A 19,669-nucleotide genomic window follows, 5' to 3' on the forward strand; every position below is an offset into this window, starting at 1 on the left:
TACCAGGTTTCCCCATGGAGGTTAAACTAACAGAAATTCTCCACTCCTCTATTGAGTTGCCTTAACTTTTCCTGCTTCGTACAGCTGTTAGAGTCTCATGTAGCGGAGACTGGCTGGCCTGACTGGTTTTATGTCAGCTTGACACAAGCTGCAGTCATTAGAGAGGAGGACGCCTCGGTTGAGAAAAATGCCTCCATAAGACTGGGCTGTAGGCAGGCCTGTAGACATTTCCTTAATTAGTGATCAGGGCAGGGAAGGCCCAGCCCACTGTGGGTGGGGCCACCCCTGGGCTGGTGGTCCTGGGTTCTATAAGAAAGCAGGCTGAGCAAGCCGTGGGAAGCAAGCCAGTAAGCTGGACTCCTCCATGGGTGCTGCATCAGCTCCTGCCTCCAGGTTCCTGCGCTGTGTGAGTTCCTGTCCTGACTTCCTTCTACAGTGTGGAAATGTAAGCCGAGTAAATCCTTTCCTCCCCAATTTGGTCATAGTGTTTCATCACAGTGACAGAAACCCTAAGACACCGGCCTTGACCTCCTGCCCTTCCTGCCTTAGCCCCCTTCCTGAGTGCTAGAATGACAGGTATGAATTGTGACCTGCCACAGTTGTACACTGTCAGGGCAGGCATACGGAAGGCCTCCAGGTCACTTGAGGACAAGGGGTACAGGCTAGACCTCTGTTTCCTGTGCAGTTCTGTGTGTCACCCAAAATGTGCTTGGCTGCCATACCAGCCTGGATGCAGAGCAGCAAGGCCCAGGGTGCTGAGCAAGGTTGGTGGGTTCAGGGCCGTTGCAGGACAGCAGGGCCTGGGAGCCCTGAGTGTCTTGCTGGTCAGACCCAGTTCTGAGGTTCACCCCCAAACACCAGGCTTCCTTTGTTCCCACACATAGCAGTGAGCCCAATGGCCCTGGTACACACTGCCCTGATCCCCAGTCTCTAAGAACCTGTGGACACAAATACTATGCACTGTCATTTCTGTCAGCACAGGGCTGGTAGAACACAGAGCCACCTGTGAGACTCACATAGCCCTGGACAAGCAAGGTGGGCAAAAGGCACTGCGTGGACCTTACCCCGAGAAGCATCTCTGTTCTGGCTTAGTTTATACTTTTAATTATAGTTACTTGTCGGGTAAAATCCCACACAAAGCGTCTGAGGACAAGTTGCAGCAGTCAGTTCTCTCTGGGACTCAAGGATTGAACTCAGGTCATCAAGCTTGGTAGTAAGCACCTTTTCATTCTGAGCCGCTTCCCCACCCCCTTTCTGTATTTCATAGCTGCTAGGAGAGACTCAGTGGGGAACATGTGGGTGGGGCCAGTTGGCACCCACTGAGAACACAGGGACCTCCCAGTACAGACCCAGCACAGGTACCTAAGAACCAGGCCCATTCATCTTCCTCTGGCCTCCACTGTAGCTCTCAGGAAGCAGCTGTTTACCTGGGCGAGGTACTGAGCTGGGCACACAGCCAGTTGGAGCTCGGCTTCCCCCTCCAGTGTCCAAGGCCTCCCCAGGAAGCAGGGCTGGCTTGGAAGAGAGGTGGGAAGGCTGTGCTGCCAGGAGTCGTTTGTGAGAACGGAGAGCCAGCCCTGTTGTGTACACAGTTCTGGACCCTAGCAACCACCAGGCCCACGCAGAGCAGACAACACTTTCCTGTGTGACTGGCTGCACTGCAGTGGGCACTGCGGACCCTGTTCTGTGAGGGAAATGGGCTATTCTCCTCAAGTTAAACATCTGCCATTGTACCCTACAATTTACAGATGTCAGCTCTGGAGTTCCAAGGAGCTGGAAGGCGGACTTAGGCTTAGGCAGGGTCCTCAAGTGTTTAGACTGAGGCTAGGGCATGAGGCAGCAACTCAGGCCCCTTGGCAGTTGGGCCACATATTAAATCCATAATCAGTTTCCCACTGGGTAGCACATCCATGGTTCCTCCTGGGCCTCTCCAGGTCTCAGGAGAGTGAGCCAGGCAGCCGGCTTCACAAGTTCATGGCCAGGAGCTCCTCAGGATACAGTCTCACTCAGGGAGGGCCATCCAGGGTGTGTTGGGTTTTTCCTTTTGCAAAGTCTTAGTCAACGGGACATTGTAGTCCCTGGATCTCACCAGCTAAATGGTACTCCATGGGTGCTCCATGGGTGTACTGAGAATGTGTCCCCTTCTGCGTGGTGACAGCTGATGGCTTTGCTTTTCCAGCTTCAACTGCAGAAGTCCCAGTACCTACAGCTGGGCCCAAGCCGTGGCCAGTACTATGGCGGGTCCCTACCCAATGTGAACCAGATTGGAAGTAGCAGCGTGGACCTCTCCTTCCAGGTGAGCCCCTGTTCTCCTGGCCCTGCGACCCTCCTAGGTGACACTCCAGGTCTTCCTGTCTCAACTGGGTCCCACTCTGGGGCCTACTCCAAATACAGACTCCAGGGACAGCTGGTTGACCCACAGGAGATAGGCCATGCCCCCCAAATTAAACGTGTGCCATTGTTCCCTGCAATTCACAGAGGCCAACTTCCCACCCCTAAACACTCTTCTAGTCTCCTGGGGCTCAGGAGAGGGGGAGTGGCCCAGCCAGCTTCCCTGAGCTCCAGACTCCTGGAGTCAGCACACACACACACACACACACACACACACACACACACACACACACACACACACGGCCATCCCTGCCCCGCCCCCAGCCACTCACAACACTCAGCAGCTGCTGCACCTGCCAGCAGGCTGGGAGGCCCTGAGAAGAGCTCGGGGCCTTGGGGGCTTGGCTCCAGCCGCCTCACTGATCTGCAAGCCCAGCAGTTCTCAGAAGGAAGCCCCTGCCGCCTGACCCCACTTGTCTGCAGACAGTTCTTGGCAGAGCCACACACCCTGCATGGCTCCCTCAGGCCACAGGCTGCTGTCAGAATAATAAGGGCTGGTGTCTTCTCCCCAGACCCAGTCTTCAGGAGAAGTGGGAGGAGAGTGTGTGGACAAGGCCCTCGGCCGGCACATACCGTGTTACCAAGGGTCTGCGAACAACCCTTTCCCCAAGAGCTAACAGGCTCTGAGTCATCCTCAGCTTTCCCCTGGCTGCATGTGGTGTGAACTGCAGGTTAGCAGCCTGGGCCTGGGTGTGCTTGGGGCTGCTAGCTTGGTTTTGGGGACCTCAGCCTGTGTGGAGTTCCAGATCTCGGTGGCATACTGAAGTCACTGGCTGTCTGTGACAGAGGATCTCTAGCTCATCTGTTTGCCAGTTCCCCTCCTACCTGAGCACCCTAGCACCGCCTCATTTAACCCTGTGTGGGTATCACAGTGAACTCCTCAGTTCAAGAACACAAAGGACCCAAGGTGCAAATGCCACCTAATGGTTCAGAGTGTTGGGTTTTTGCATTCTTAGTGCAGTGGTTTTGCGGGTAGCTCTGGCTGCAGCTTAGTGTTTCTGGTAACTGAGCTCCAGACTGAGATTGTTCTCACCCAGCACCAGCCTGTAAGACCTTGATCCGTATGTCAGCACAGTGGTCCCTGCGGCTCTCTGGGGCATGCCTCCTCCATCCACACACCTGAGGTAAACCTACCTCAGTACCCTCATCTTGGGAAGTATGTATGGGTGCCACTCAAAGTCCCCCAGGACCCTTGGGGTCCTTTCTGGACAGATGTCAAGTACACATATCCTGGTGTATGCTACATCCCCCAAGTGCTGGCTCCCAAACAGGGCTGGAGAGCTGGGAGGGGCCTGGAGAGCTGGGTGAGGATTGGAAGGCTGGGTAGGGTCTCGAAGGCTATGTGGTCGGTGTGCAGAATAGGTCTTGGTTGTTGATGAGGGCAGAGAGGTGGGAGGAGCCTGATGTGCAGGGGCAGCAGGGGCAGGTTCTAGAGAGATGGGTAGCAGCAGCCTCGGTTTCCCTTCCCGCTGTCTCAGAGAGATGACTGGCTCCTCCCCTCCATAGGCCCTGATGGTGAGGTTCAATGCCATCTCTGGGGTTCGTTGCCTTTCTATGAGTAAAAAATGTAGAGAGGTCTGCGTTCGAGGCCAGCCTAGTCTACAGAGTAAGTTCCAGGACAGCCAGGACACAAACAAACAAAAAAGTAGAAAAGCACAAAATCAGCAGGGTCTTCTGGGTCACAGAGATTTGTCCATTGTCACTCAGACAGCCTTGAAGGCAAACAGAAAAAGAAGTGGCCAGGCCATCTCAGCCACCACGGTGCTTCCTGAAAGGGAAGCTTGTTTAACTATCTGCTTTCTTCCTGGGGGAACAGAAGGGCCCAGGGCCTAGATAGCCAGGCAGGCATGGGGACAAGGCCAGGGTTGGGACAGGCAGCTGAGTCCATCCTAATGTGGTGACAGGCTCCTGGCAGCCTTGGGGATTCCAAGACTTGCCTGGAACCTTGTGCCAGCCCAGGTGCTGGTAAGAAGCTCTCTGTAACCACGCCACAGTCCCAGAAGGTGCTTGTACTTGGCTCTCTGTGGGGCCTGGCTGAGATGCTGGGGGTGGGAGCAGGAGAGGGGACAGGAGAGGGGGCCACAGCTCAATCCAGAGCAGTTCTGGGCTCTGCCTCAATCCTCTTGGGAACAAGCACTGGGCCAGGTGGGCCCCACAGCAGCTCTGGGCTTGAAGCCCTGGGGGCCTCTCTTGGCAGGCCCCTCCAGAGATGACGTAGGTGGGGACAGGAGGCCAGCCAGGCCTGGAGAGAGAGGGTGGAGGCCTGTCTGCACCTGGCCAGCTGGGGAGAGCTGCTCAGTCATCTGTACCCCGGCACCCAGGCAAAGCGTGGACTACCCCTCTGGCCCAAGCGTGCAGCTGGACTGCATGTCTCCTGCCCTTTCTGGGATAGCACTGCTGGCTTTTGTACACCAGCCCCATGGTGCAGCAGGAGCTGAGGCTGCCAGAGATGCCTATAGAATAGAGTTTAAGTGTGTCCCCGGAGCAGAGATCTCCAAGGCTAGAGCTAGGGGAACCTCAAGTTACAGCCAGTAACCTGTAAGTCCACTGTCTCCTTTCTGAACCCCTGTTCTCTTCCCCAGACCCCATTTCAGTCCTCAGGCCTGGATACGAGTCGGACCACACGGCATCACGGGCTTGTGGACAGAGTATATCGTGAGCGCGGCAGGCTTGGCTCCCCACACCGCCGACCTCTGTCAGTGGACAAGCATGGGCGACAGATATCCTTTTTGCAGAGGATGTGTGGAATTGGGAGGGAACAGGGGACAGGCACACACTGCTGCCTGTGGACACCAGATCAGAGAGACCTGGGGAAAGGCCTCCAACACAGACTTGGGGCGGAGAAAAGAGTTAAGGAGAGTGAGCCCAAACCACAGAGAACTGGGCCACAAGGAGCAGTTCGGAAAGCGGCTTCCAAGGGCTGCAAGAAGTGGGCGTGGCTCAATTGAGGCAGCATGGACATGACAGCGACTCAGACAAGATCAGCCTCTGTGTTTGGAGGGAGGGTGGACGCCTGACAGGGCCCCCTTCTAACTTGGCTGCCCCAGACAGGTCCCCATCACTGGAATGGCTTTGGGTTACTCTGGCCCCACCCTCAACTCTGCAGAGTGGAGCTGTCTGCCTGCTCCTGCTTCTTACTTCTGAGACTTTGGTGCTGGGAGCTCCTAATGGAAGAGCTCAGTTGAACCTGGCCTCCCTAAGGCAGCTGGAGGCCCAGGCCTCCTCTTGGACCTTAGGAGGACGGTCCTGAGTTGTTGACGGTGGATGGGTCTGACCCCCAGGGCATCCCAGCACCTGCGGGTGCACTTTTTTTTTTTTCAGGAAATGCCCCTTGCCCTCCTGGCCAGCTGTCTGCAGCCACAGGCTGGGAGCAGGGGCTACTCCCAGAAGCTCCCAGCAGCTCCCAGCAGCTCCCAGCAGCTCCCAGCAGCTCCCAGCTGCTCCCAGCAGCTCCCAGCAGCTCCCAGCAGCTCCCAGCAGCTCCCAGCAGCTCCCAGCAGCCTGGCCCCACAGGCTGTGCATCAGGCTTCCTGGGACAGAGCACACTCTGAAGTTCCCTTAACTCAGTCACGCTGACAGCTGCCCCTATGGCACCGTGTACCTCTCGCCTCCTGCGGACACTAGCTGGAGGAGGTCAGTGGAGGGGACCTGGCCTCTGGGAGGAAACAATGTAGACTTTATCCTAGCCGTGTGTGAGATGCAGGGCACAGTCACAGGAAAGTGAGTCAGATGCTTCCAAAAGATCCCAGAAGGCAACTCTGAATTGTGGAAAACATGGCTTCAGAGCCTTCAGAGCCTTGTTCCTCCTCCTCTTCCTCTTCTACCTCTTCTTCCTCTTCCCCTCTACCTTGTCTTCCTCCTCTATCTCCTTTTCCTCCTCCTCTTCTTCCTTTCCTCCTTTTCCCTCTCCTGCTCCTCTTGTCCTCCCTGTCTTCCCCTTCTCTCTGTTTTCCATATTTCTTATTTCTTTTCAGAATTGAATAGTCAGTGGTGTTTCCTGCCTGGTCCACTTTATTTTGATCCCCTAATAAGACAAGCTCGCTCTCTCTCCCTCTCCCCCTCCCCCTCCCCCTCCCCCTCCCCCTCCCCTCTCCCCCTCCCCCTCCCCCTCCCCCTCCCCTCTCCCTCTCCCCCTCCCCCTCCCCCCCCCCTTCCCCTCTCCCTCTCCCTCTCTCTCTCCCTCCTCTTTCTCTGTCTCCCTCTCTCTCTCTCCCCCTCTCCCTCTCCCTCTCCCTCTCCCTCTCCCTCTCCCTCTCCCTCTCTCTCTCTCTCTTTCTTTCTCTCTCTCTCACACACTCTGTAGCCTACATGGGCTGCATATTCCCAGGGGCTCCAGTGGTCCCCCTGCCTTAGCTTCCAGGGAGTCTAGGAACAAAGGTGTTCACCACCAAGCCTGGCACTGGACTCCATGGAAGCTACATTTCTGACACGGTTATAGATGGTCTTTGGCAGCTAAGAAGCATGCACATCTATGGCAAGCACCACCTGCTGTGCATGAGGACCCTGCTTCTATCCCCAGCAGCAGCACAGGAAGGGAGCTGTAGGAAAGAAACACTGCTTATCTGTATTTGCAGATGGTGGGTCCTACCTGTTGTCCAAGCGTGTGGGAGGCAGAGGCTGGCAGAGGCAGGCAGAGGCAGGCAGAGGCAGGCAGAGGCAGGCAGAGGCAGGCAGAGGCAGGCAGGTCTCTGAGTTCCAGGCCAATGGGGGTTGCACATTCAGACCTTGCCTTAGAAACAAGGGCCGCAGGTGCAGCTCGGCAGCTTAGCGCACTGCCTGCTTATCCAGAGCACCTGGGTTTCAGGGGCAGCACCACTTGGTGGCTCACAAGCACTTGTAACTCTAGATCCAGGGGATATGGTGCTCTCTTCTGGCCTTCAAGGGAACTGTGTACACATTACATGTACACACATACACACAAATAAAATAAATCCTGAAAATAACAGTACAGTAATTGTGCACACGGTGTGGGTATCCCATTCGGGGACATCTCTGGATGTGAAGGTTCTGTGCCAACACTCCTCTAGCGTGATATGTATCAGGGGTTTGAGCGACACGGGTTCGCTGCCCCATAGATCCCCAAGGTCACGGTCCATGGATAATGATGATATTAATAACATAATCTGCTACTACTCTTTCCTCTGACTTGCTGTGTGGCTGGGAAGGACCTTTAATGTCTGTCCTCCAGCCTTAGCCACTGGGATGTCAGGCCTGTGTCACCACACCTAGTTTATGTGGTGCTAGGGATGGAACCTAAGGCCTCATGGATACCAGAGGAGCACTCAGCCACCCGGGTTACAGTCCAGGGCCGGTTTGGTTTGGTTTGGTTTGGTTTGGTTTGGTTTGGAGACAGGTTTTACTCTGTAGACCAGGCTGGCCTTGAGCTCACAGAGATCTGCCTGCTTCAGCCTCCCAAGTTCTGGAATTAAAGTTGTGATCTCCACACCTGGCTTTTTTGGGGGTGGGGATATTGTGGGGAGCATGTGTGCCACAGATGGAGGTCAGAGGTCAGCTTGTCGGTTCTCTCCTACCATGTGGGTCCCAGGGCTAACACTTCTTAGGTCATCAGAGCTCTCTCACCTCTGGGCTCTCTTGCTGGCCTGATAGTTTCAAATGTGGTTCCTCCCTGAGCTCCAGGCTGCAGACTCCTGGCCTCAAGCAGTCCTCTCTTCACTGTCGGGACCGTACATAGGGATTATCATCCCAGGCTCTCATTCAATTACAACATCAAGCCGGGATAGGGCTGTAGATAGAGTACTTGGAGCTTAGCAGGTAGCGTGCTCACCTAACATGTACAAAGTATGGGTTCCATCCCCAGGTCCACATAAACCTGTGCTGGGAGAGCACCCACATGGTAGCTCCCAACTGTCCCTGATTCCAGTCCCAGGAGATCTGACAGCTCCTAACCTCCGCAAGCACACGGCACACAGGCATGCATGCGAAATAAACCTAAATAAATGTTTTAAAATATCACAGTTCTTTAAAAAGACCAAAACTGGGTGTGGAGAGCTGGGCGGTAGGTAGCTGTTTTAGTGAACTGTGCCAAAACACAAGGACCTGAGTTCAAATCCTGTAACCCACATGAACACAGCAACACTCATCTGCAGTCCCAAGACCACTACAGATAGGCTGTGGAGGCAGGAGGGTCCCTAGAGGAAGTCAGGCCGGCCAGCCTGTGGTACATAGCAGTGACAACGAGGACCCAGAAGGTGCTAGAGAACTAACACCTGAGGCTGACCGATGGCTCCACGTGCACATCACATCATGTGTATGTGGGCACAGCGCTCGTGATAATCAGTGGTTTAAGGTCAACTATACAATGAGTTTAAGGCCAGCCTGGGCTACATGGGACCCTGCCTCAAGAAACAAAGTTTCATATCCATTTTACCATAATAAAATTGAACACAGAGAAGTCTGATCACTGACCTGGGACCACACAGCTGGTGGAATGACCCACAGGCTGCCCCAAGCCATGGGGCATATTCTGGACCCTTGTGGGGATTAAGACAGTGTCTAACATGGGTAGATCAGGACTGAGGCTTCTTCTGTGAGTGTCACCATCTCTCTGTCTCCCAGGACCAACTCTGACTCTGCCCTGCACCAGAGCACAATGACACCCACCCAGGCAGAGTCCTTCCCAGGCGGGTCCCAGGACGCTCACCAGAAGAGAGGTATATGAGGGATCCGGTGGTTCTGCTGGCTCAGACAACCCAGAAGCCCGCATGTCCCAGGAGCTCACTAGTGTTTGGGGGACTGACATTTACAACAAGAGTCGGAATAGGACAAATGTTTTCAGGGCATCTTTCCCACGTGGGGCCCTCACCAATGTACACTGGCTGTATTCTGGGCCTGTGACTGATTGACATGCTGACATCTCAAAAAGCAGAGCAGAGAGGGTTTGTTAACTCACACAGTAGCTGAGGATAGACCCCAACAGTAGGTGCCACTTGATCCAGGATCCCAGCGCTACTCCCCAGAACCATCTTTATCCTCCCTTGGGCCCAGCCAGGTAACCCTGTATGAGAAAGGGTCCCTCTCTGTCCCAGGTTTGGGATGAGCTTCCTTACTGGCTGGGCTGTGCACATAGCCCTGTAGCTGAGGCTGCACCCCCAGTTCTGGGCTCCCACATGGCAGCTAGTCCTCAATACAGCTCTTCCACCAATTGTCTTGAAGAGTTGGGATTGTAAGTTCTGTGAAGCTAGGTGTGGCAGACCCACCCTGGGCCAGACCCACCCGGCCTTAGACACCAGAGCCGGGGAAGTCACCCCTCATGCATTTGAGGCCCAGGTGCTAGGGGAGGGCGTGTGTGTGGCAGTTCACTGAGTCCCAGGGACCTTTTCCTGGTTAAAGGACTCATCCTGGGGGTGGGGGTTTCTTGGCAGGCAGCCAGGGCTGCAGGCTGAAGACCCTGTGTGCAGTGCAGGAAGGTTGAGGTCAGATGGACCTGTGGGTCCTCTTTACACAGGGCTCCTGGAATGCACCTGAGGGCTCAGTGCCCTCTCAGGATTCTGTGCCCAGAATCCAACCAGCCTTGATGTGGGAGGACCCATGTCCCCTGTCCCCACGTCCCTAGGGGTTTCCTGGCTGCCTCCCAGCACCCTGACCTGCTTTCCACAGAGCTCTTCCCATTGGTCATTGTCTCTCCTGGCCCAGGGAAGAAACGAACCTGGCAAGAGTGAGAAAACATAGGGCCCAGCTTAGCAACAGAACACTTGCTGAGCATGTGTGGGGTCCTGGGTCCATCCCTAGCACTGCAAAACAAAACAAAATTTAAAAAAAAAGAAAGAAAAGAAAGGGAGAGAGGAAGGAAGAAAGACACTCACCGTGACTAAAAGTGGGCTTCAGGTATGGCTGGTTCCAGGGCATCAACCAATATCCATCTATCTCATCCCTCAGGCCTCTCACTAGGCTCTTCAAAGCTTTACAGTCCCATCTGTAGAGGGTCTAGCCTGAGGTCCCTTCTGACATGTCTGCTCACTCTCAAGCACATGTACTCTGGGCACATCAGTTACATCCCAGGTAGCTTTAGCAATGGGGACCCAAGCCTGGTCCAGCCACTGGGTGCCAGCCGTGCTGAGTGATGGCAGATGCTGCCAGGGTGGCAGGTGGCAGTCTCAGGGTCTCTGCTGACCTGAACAGCAAGGCCTCAGGGCCCCGACCATGTGGGATCCTACTCAGCTTTAGCTCCTGGCTCCAGCTGCTGTCTCAGCTCTTTGGACTACACAGCCAACTGATGATCCTTGTGCAGGGTTTTCTTGTTAATTAAGCCCCTTCCACAAGTTCAGTAGAACCTCCAGGCTGCTGTTAGGGTCCTGTGGTCTGTCTCTCAGCTGTGTGGTCATGTCGTCCTGACCCTTCTCTCCCCCACATCCAGTCTTACTGCTGACCGTCCCAGGAATGGAGGAGGCCGGGTCCGAGACAGACAAGACCCTTTCTAAGCAGCCCTGGGACTCAAAGAAGGTAAGGGCTGCTGGGGAGGCTAACCTTTTTTCTCCATGTTCTTTTCAAACCCAGCCTGGGAACAAATGACCACGTGACATGTTGAGGTGGGAGCCTTGCTCGGCTTTCCTGGCACCCAGGCTTTGACATCAACAACTGGCCGATCAAACTGCCCAGAGACAGCTCGAAGTATTAACATCTGTGGCCGATCAGTGTGGCGATGAGAACAGACACGCATCCCAGTTGGGACCCCAGAATCCCACGTCCTAGGCCAGGCAGTAGCATCTGAGGTTCAGGGTCAGAGAGCAAGATCTTGCCTCAGAATATAGAGTAAAAGCAGGATTGGTGAGGGGCTCGTCAGATAAAGGTGCCCCCACCAAGCCTGGCGACCTCTGTTCCGTCTCTGAGTTGTTCTTTGATTCCACGTGCCAGTCACAGCAGAAGCACACCAGTTCCCCTCTCATGCACACACAAGTAAATGAAAAGCTAGGGCTGGAGAGGTGGCTCAGCGGTTAAGAGCACTGACTGCTCTTCCAGAGGACCTGAGTTCAATTCCCAGCAACCACATGGTGGCTCACAACCATCTGCAATGGGATCTGATGCCTTCTTCTGGTGTGTGTCTGAAGACAGCTACAGTGTACTCATATACATAAAATAAATAAATCTATTTATTTTTTTAAAAAGCAAAGAAAAAGGTTGGGGCTGGAGAGAGGGCTCACGGTTAAGATCACTGACAGCTTTTGAGAGGACCCAAGTTTGGTTCCCAGCACAGAAGGTGACTGTAACCACCTGTAACTCTAGTTTCAAGGAACCCGGTGCCCTCTTCTGGCTTTATAAGCACAAGACACACAGGTGATACACAGTCATGCATGTAGGCAAAATACACATTAAACAATATTTTTAAAAGTAGGCTGGGCAGTGGTGGCATGCACCTTTAGTCTGAGCACTTGGGAGGCAGAGGCAGGAGTGTCTCTTGAGTTCAAGGCCAGCCTGGTCTACAGAGTGAACACCAGGGCAGCCCGGGCTACACAGAGAAACCCTGTCTCAAAAAAACCTAACTCAATAAATAAACAAACAAAATGTTTTCTCTTTCAAAGTAAAAAGGAGTCTGGGGATGCAGCTCTGAAAGCATACGGCTTGGGGAGCATGCTCACCTTGGGTTCCCAACACCGAAGAGACAATGTGGCCAGGACATGGGGACATGCCGGTGAATGCTTTTAATCCCAGCACTTGGGAGGCAGAGGCAGGTGGATCTCTTAAAAATTCAAAGCCAGAGGCCAGCCTGGTCTACAGAGTTAGTTCCAGGACAGCCAAGGGCTACACAGAGAAACCCTGTCTCAAAAAACAAAAACAACAACAACAAAAAAAAATTCAAGGCCAGCCTAGTCTACAGAGTTAGTTTCAGGACAGCCAGAGCTACACAGGGAAACCTTGTCTCAAACCAAAAACAGAAAGAAAACAATTTCTAACCATCCAAACACAACTTTGAGCTCTTTGTTGGTCCCGTTTCAGAAGCAGGGTAGTTGTGGCCTGTCACCACTGATCTCCAGCTCAGGAAAGACAGGTGTCACCTAGAGGGCTGACGTGAGAGGGGGAAGGGTTTGTAGCCAGCCTGGGCTACATCAGAGTTTGCCAAAATGAAAATATAAAAAAAGAATCATTGTGTATATTCAGAGATTTTGAGGCTTTTTTTTTTTCTTAGCTAAGAAAGCTGCTAGGGTCTCTGAGTCCATGAAACACTTGTCTTTTTTAAATTACATTTTTTAAATGTATTGTGTACATGAGTGTGTGCACGCACGCACGAGTATGCACACACACGTGCTCACATACATGGACACATTCACCCGGCAGGTGTTCGGAGGAGGAAGACTACTGTAGGAGTTGGTATCTCTCCTGCCATGTGGGTCCTGGGAATTGAACTCAGACCATCAGCCTAAGAGGCAAGCCCTTTTACTGGTTAGCCGTACTTCTGCCCCAGCAAACTTTTCTAAATCTTCATCAGCACAGAGGAAGTCCCATAACATAACAAGTGTTTACTCTGGGGATCTGTTCAAACCCATTGTTCTTGTGTTCCCTGCCAAGTCTGCTGGTCACATGCACCACCCTCAGGGAAGCCTCCAGGTGCTGCCTGTCTGCATCTCTCTGGTCTGTGTTCCAGCCTGTAGTACTGACCCCCAAAGGACCAGCCTCTGAGAACCCACAGCCCCTGCATGTCAATATCACAAGGCTCCTGTCTTTCTAGTGTCTCCACCTGCAGCAGAGACCCCAGTCAGCCTGGGCTTCCCAGTGTGGCAACCTAGAGCTAGGCACGGGGCTGCGAAAAGCCCTAGATATGACCACACATGAGGTTAGCTACAGGATCTGGGCAAGGTGTGTGAAGACCCCTTATAGCTCCTGCCTCTGCCTGGGGCTCCTTGAAGCCATCCCTGCACTACATGGCTGCTGATTGTCCTAGACAGGGGAAGGGAGAGACAGCACTGGGATCAGCACACAGGAAGCCATGCCCGCCACCTGGCACCTGCCATCTGCTCTGCTCTCTTTCAGGCGGGTTCCAGGCCCAAGTCCTGTGAGGTCCCCGGAATCAAGTAAGTCAGCCAGGACCCCACACCCTTTTGCTCCTCAGGGCTCTTCTCTCTCCAAGCCTGCACCTGTTGGCACAGGAGACCATGAGCATGCCACCAGAGGGCACCCAGGGAGTCCTGGCCCCTGTCACTTGGTGGCAAACGTGACCCCTGTTCCAGCCTGGGGTCCTGTCACGCTTAGGGCTCACTAAAGGGTCTTTTGTATTCACTGATCCCCTAGTCCCTCCGTCTCACTGAAGTTTTCCTGGGTTGGCAGGGCTGGCCTGCTAGTCACTGTCCCCAGACCTTACGTCCTGTCCTCCCCATCTGGCCTTTCCCAGCATCTTTCCATCTGCAGACCAGGAGAACACAACAGCTCTGATCCCTGCTACCCACAACACAGGAGGCTCCCTTCCTGACCTCACCAATATCCACTTCCCCTCCCCACTCCCGACACCGCTGGACCCTGAGGAGCCTCCGTTCCCTGCTCTCACCAGTTCCAGCAGCACCGGCAGCCTTGCACATCTGGGCGTTGGCAGTGCAGGCCAGGGTAAGGCCCCCATGTTGTCCCCACCTAGCAGCATGCACTGGAGTGAGGAGTTGGTGGGTCTGTGTCTAGGGGTGACACATCTGCCCCCAGGAATCAGGCGGTGACATTAGGGCTGTGCCATGCCGCTCCAAGTTTCAGGGAATGGATGGGAGTCGGGAGGGAGCCCCAATGGCGTTGATCTGGTTGACTTATGACAGTTAGGCTTGGCCCTTCCAAGCTCACTTTTTTTTTAATTAAGAAAAATGTTTTATGTGTATTTTGCCCACATGTCTGACTGTGCACTGCATGTGCACAGTACTTGCTAAGGCCAGAAGACAGTGCTGGACCCCTGGATTTAGAGTTACAGACAGTTGTGAGCAGCCTTGTGCATGTTGGGAACTAAACCTGATCCTGTAGGAGAGCAGCCAGTGCTAACCATTGAGCCATCTCTCCAGGCTCCCTCCCCTTTTCAGAGGTGCATTTCTTCCCTTGGCCTGGTTCCTGGCAATGTCCACTTCTTTGCCCATCCCACTGGCTCTCAGTATGAACCAACACTGCTTCTCCTGGTTCCCGTGGCTCTGTCTTTACTTTCCCCACCTGCTCATTAAAGGCATCCCTGTCAGCTCACCACGAGCCTGAGCGTGGCCATCTTCTGCTCCTGCCCGACCCCATCCCCCAGCCTGCCCTTACAGCAGCACTGCTCACCCCAGGGCCTTTGCACCAGCTGCCTGGGCACAGCCCTCTATCCGCTCACTCACACTACCCCAGCCAGTACCTGCTGCTCCTCAGCATCCCTTGTCCCTGATGTGACACGGCAAGCCCCACACTGCTGGGGCTGTTAGGACAGATGGTGGGGGGTGGGGCGGGCACACATGAAGGGTGGGGGATACAGGTCATATGGTGGGCTCAGTGTGGGATTAGGGGCTGGTAAGGAACACTATGGCCCCTGAGGCATGATATGGGGAGTTGAAACCCGGGTCCTCCAGCTTGTCACTGATGCCAGCCCCAGGGAGCGGGGTGGCAGATGCAAAGGTGCCAGGGTGCCTGGGGTGTTGTCTTTCCTGAGGTGCAACATGACGGTCACTTGTTGCTGGGGCTAAAACCTGGGGGCCTTGAGTCTTGCTCAGTCGATGCTAAAGACAGAAATGCCCACCCACAGGTGCCCAGCCAGCGTCTTACCCCTGAGCCACACACTACCTCCTTAGCCTTTCCTAGGCTTCCGGGCGAGCAAATGGCACCAAAGGCCAAGAGAACAGGACCCTGGTATGAGGATGTCCAGGCCTTTGGATCTTCACAGCCTGGCGTGTGCATGTCAGTCCCCGGCTGTGAGGCCCAGGGAACAAGGGAGGGTCTAGGTGTTTAGAAGAAGCAGAGGCCTGGCCCTGCACAGAGGCTGCCATATCCAAATCCTTTCTCTTCCCTGAATCTCCCTGTACCTCCTGCTTCGGGGCTCCACCCCAGCTGCTGCAGCTCCAGTGTAAACAAGCGCAGGGGATAGCTTGTGTGACATTGTTGTTGGCTCCCTGGGGTGGCCAACCCTGACGAGTAATATGTGCCATGTGTGGGTGTTTAAGAGCCAGCCAGTCCCCTCACATGGACCTTATTTCCTGAGTACCTTTTAGATGAAGCCGTGCCCTGGCACAGTCTCTACCTCCTCACCCTAGTGCCAGACCCTGGTAAGGGAGAGGAGCCGGGAGACCAAGACCCTGCCCCATATTGTCTGCGGATCAGTTCGCAGGAAGATGACCAGGTGTCCGTTGCTGGCAATGCTCCAGAGGCCTTCAGGGCCGCACCACCAGGGCTTGTGTGCTAGAGCCAGGCCACTGCCACCTGGCCAGCCTGCCCCACCCTTCCCTGCCCAGACTTCCCTTCCAGCTGGCTCTACTCCAAAGGTGATCCAGGCTGGGCAGAGAAACTCACCAGCAGGATACCCATGTGGCTTGCCTGCCCATCTGGCCTCTCTGGGTGTGATGGTGCTTAGACAAGGACTAAAAGTGCCCTCGTGTTCATGGTCTACTGACCAGGGATAAACATACCAGATACCAGCTGGAAGTGGGAATCCTTTAGCCCACAGGTGTGTGTGTGTGTGTGTGTGTGTGTGCATGCGCGCGCGCGTGCGTGCATGAGTGTGTGCATGAGTGTGTGCATGACTGTGTGCATGAGTGTGTGCATGCATGAGTATGTGTGTGTGCACATGTGTGTTCATGCTTATTAATTACTTTGAATCCATGTTTAAAAATCAAGCCAGAGGGCAAGGTATAATGAAATATCCCAGGAGGCAGAGGCAGGTGGATCTCTGAGTTCAAGGACAGCCAGGGCTACACATTTAGACCCCATCTATAAATCAAGCAAGCATACCTTCAGCCTATTGAAATGGCTCAGTGGCATTTGAAGTGGCATGTGAACCAAACCTTAGGACCTATGTTCAGACCTCAGGACAAACAGTACAGTGAGAAAAACAACTTGAGCATGGCCACAGGCCCCCACACATGTTCACGGGCCTGTACCAGCCCACCCCCACAGAGAAATACATTTTAAGAGAATTTTTTAAAAATCAAGCCCAGGCCAGAGTGACAGCTCAACAGTTGAAACCCTATACTACTCTTCCAGAGGACCTGTGTTCAGTCCTGCAGCCACAGCAGGCGGTTCACAGCGACCTGTGATCCCAACTCCAGGGGATCCTGGACACTTCCAGGGTCTCATAGCCACCTGCATGCACATATACCTCCCCAACACGATTTTTAAAGAGATTTTAAGAGGAAAAGTTGAGATGGGGTCCTACTATGTAGCCCTGGCTGTGCTAGAACTCAGGACATCGAACTCAGAGCTCTGCCTGCCCCAGACTCTTGAGTGCAGGGATTAAAGGTTTACACCATCATGCCTTTTTTTTTTTTTTTTTTTTTTTTTAATCGCCGGGTGGTGGTGGTGCACGCCTTTAATCCCAGCACTTGGGAGGCAGAGGCAGGTGGATTTCTGAGTTCGAGGCCAGCCTGGTCTACAGAGTTAGTTCCAGGACAGCCAGGGGTACACAGAGAAACCCTGTCTCGAAAAACAAAAAAAAAAAAAAAAAAATCAAGCAAAGCATAATGTCTCACACTTAGTTTTAGGCCAGCTTGGGCTGTCTAGTGAGACTGTATCTCAGAAAGATAGAAGAAAGAGCCACCATCTTTTGTTCTACCATAGGACCTACCCGGTCATTTGCCCCACTTGCAGTCCTGTGTGAGCAGGCATTTTGTACATGCACACCACGTGTGTGCCTAGGGCCTGCTGAAGCTAGAAGGTCTTGGGTCCCCTGCAAGAGCAGCAGGTGTCCTAACCATCCCCCAGCCATCTCTCCAGACCCCCCCCCTTCTACTTCTATTTGTTTTGTTTTGTTGGAATCAGGGACTCATGTAGCCCAGGCTGGACTAGAACTTGCAGTGTAGTCAGACAAGACCTCAAACTTCTAATTCTCCTGCCCCTGTCTTCAAGTGTGGAGTGACAGGCATTCGTCACTCTGGTGAATGTAGCATTAGGGACTAACCCAGAACCTTGTGCATTCTAGGTAAGCAGTTTACCAACTGAGCTACAAGAGTCTTTAGCCAAGTCCCAACCTTCCCCATCTATTTAACAGACTTACTTTAGAAGTGAGTGTTTGTCTGTAGACGTGTCTGTACACCATATGTGCGGCTGGTGCCCTTGGAGCTCAGAAGAAGCTATAGGGTCCCTTGGGGCTGGAGGGACAGGTATTGTGAGCCCGTGTAGGTACTGGGAATTACACCCAGGTTTTCTACAAGAGCAGCCAGTGACCTTAACCATTGAGTCGTCTCTCCAGCCTCTGCATCCACTTCTTATAGAGTCCTGCCTGTGCTATGCATCCTCACAAGGCCCAGCATTTGCTCCAGATCGAAACAGGAAGTGTCTCAGCCCTGACAGACACAGGAGAGAGCTGTCACTCAGAAGCAAGGCCATAGCCCCTGAATCCTGGACTCAACTGCACTCTGAGTGCTGCCTCCCAGATTCCTCCTGCCTAGGATTCTATTGGCAGTCTCTCCATAGCATAGCCTGGCTCTGCTACCGCCACCACACCATACCACAGGACTGTATAGGAGTCAAGCCAACCAGGATCTGAGGGGAAGTGTAGGCTGTCCCACAAGGGCCTGCTGCAGGCACAAAGGCTCCTTGCCCTGTCTTCTCCCCTAGGGGTGCTGGGCGTCTTCCCATCCACCCACCTTCAGGAACAAGGTGGATCAGGTGCCCAGGGCAGGCAGGCCCCGGATCTCCTGGTGAGTCAGGCAGCCTCATCCGGCTTGATGGTGCCAAGTCCTCCCTATGCTCCTGACTTCACTGCCTCCGCTGTTAATATCTGATAGTTCCTGATGAGGAAGCAGTGTCCTAGTAACTGGGAGTGGGGGGGGGGGCATCAAATGCAGGGCCCTCAGGGCTCCCCTGTCATCAGAGTGGCCTGTTGCCTGCTTGGCTTGGTGCCCAGGATGAGGCAGCAGGCCCCCACTCTGCTCAGTGACCTCAATCTCACCCAGGTCTCTCATTGCCTCAGCATTCAGGGATCAGATCCCTGGGGGCAGGTGGGGATGAGGGAAGGGGCAGCGAGGCCCACAGAGGTTCTGGCAGGTACAGGCCTGTTATGCTGGGGCAGGGCTGGGGCAGGGTGATGAGGATTCTGGTTTCAGTTTAGGCAGACTTGAAAGAGGGGTGCTGGGAGGGGGGGCTCCATCATCCTGAGGGTGCCAAAGAAGGATGTGGATGAAGGGCACTAGGTCATCAAATGCCTTGACAGGAAAAAACAAGTTTAGGTGGCGACTGGGGAGGGCCCTGGTGTTACAGAAACCCAACCTTCTATAGGATAGAGTTACCCAAGCCAAGGCAGGAAGGGAGATGGGCTATGATGGCACAGACCTGAGATCTGTACTCTGACACCAAAGCTAGCCTGGGTTACCTAGTGAGTTCCAGGCTAGCCCTGTATTAAATGAACTTGTAGCTCATCTGGTACAATCCTTGCAGCTCAGCTGAAGCTGCAACTACCTACACGCTGCCTACCGCGCACAGAGCCTTGGGTTTGAGCCCTAGATGAGCAGAAGCTGGCTGTCACCTCAGCACTCGGGGCAGAGGCAGGAGGCTCAGGAGTTCAAGGTCAGCCTCGATCCATAGCCATCGGAGAGAAGCATGGGCTACACATAAACCTCTCTCAAAAGAATAAACAAAATATAAAGTGGTGGTGGTGCATCTGCTTAACCCCAGCACTTAGGAACCAGAGGAAGGCGGATGTCTGTGAGTTCAAGGCCAGCCTGGTCTACAGAGTGAGTTTGAGGAAAGCCAGAGCTATACAGAGAAATCCTGTCTCTAAAAAATTAATTAATTAAAATAAAAGGAGGTTGGAGAGTTGTCTCAGAGCTTAAGAGCAGTTGTTGCCCTTGCAGAGGACCCAGGGAGAGTTTCCAGCAGCCACCTGCCTACTCATAGTCATCGTAACTCCAGTGCCAGGGGATTTATCTACAGTCACTAGGCACACAGATGGTGCACAGGTGTACATTCAGGCAAAACACTCTCGCACTGTATAACATACATGTTTTAGGTGTATACACACACACACATTAGAGAGGACTTTCCTTCTAAAGCCAGGAAATGTCATGATGGCTGAGTAGGGGCACACACCCACCCTCACTGTCATCAGAGGACGGCAGGGCCCGGTCACTGAGAACTCCCCTCTATCAACTATGGGCAGCACTTCGTAGGTCAAGATCCCAAGATG

The 19,669-nt window shown here is 53.9% G+C and overlaps 1 protein-coding gene across 6 annotated transcripts in view; it reads left to right on the top strand.

The window, feature by feature from the left end:
• Positions 1 to 19,669, top strand: part of Crtc1 (CREB regulated transcription coactivator 1) — a 57,279-nt gene that overhangs the window by 25,990 nt on the left and 11,620 nt on the right. For 4 of the 6 annotated variants that reach the window (XM_076914308.1, XM_076914309.1, XM_034520318.2 and 1 more), the window contains exons 2-8: positions 2,180 to 2,296; positions 4,974 to 5,111; positions 5,963 to 6,024; positions 8,968 to 9,062; positions 10,766 to 10,851; positions 13,375 to 13,415; positions 13,733 to 13,941. In XM_076914308.1, coding sequence (XP_076770423.1) covers positions 2,180 to 2,296; positions 4,974 to 5,111; positions 5,963 to 6,024; positions 8,968 to 9,062; positions 10,766 to 10,851; positions 13,375 to 13,415; positions 13,733 to 13,941 — 748 coding nt within the window. Of the gene's footprint in view, positions 1 to 2,179; positions 2,297 to 4,973; positions 5,112 to 5,962; positions 6,025 to 8,967; positions 9,063 to 10,765; positions 10,852 to 13,374; positions 13,416 to 13,732; positions 13,942 to 14,236; positions 14,777 to 19,669 lie in introns of those variants that run through there. The other 2 variants (XM_076914311.1, XM_076914310.1) reach the window with 2 other exon arrangements.

This window comes from Arvicanthis niloticus, chromosome 16 (genome assembly GCF_011762505.2).
Source record: "Arvicanthis niloticus isolate mArvNil1 chromosome 16, mArvNil1.pat.X, whole genome shotgun sequence".
Lineage (NCBI taxonomy): Eukaryota > Metazoa > Chordata > Mammalia > Rodentia > Muridae > Arvicanthis > Arvicanthis niloticus.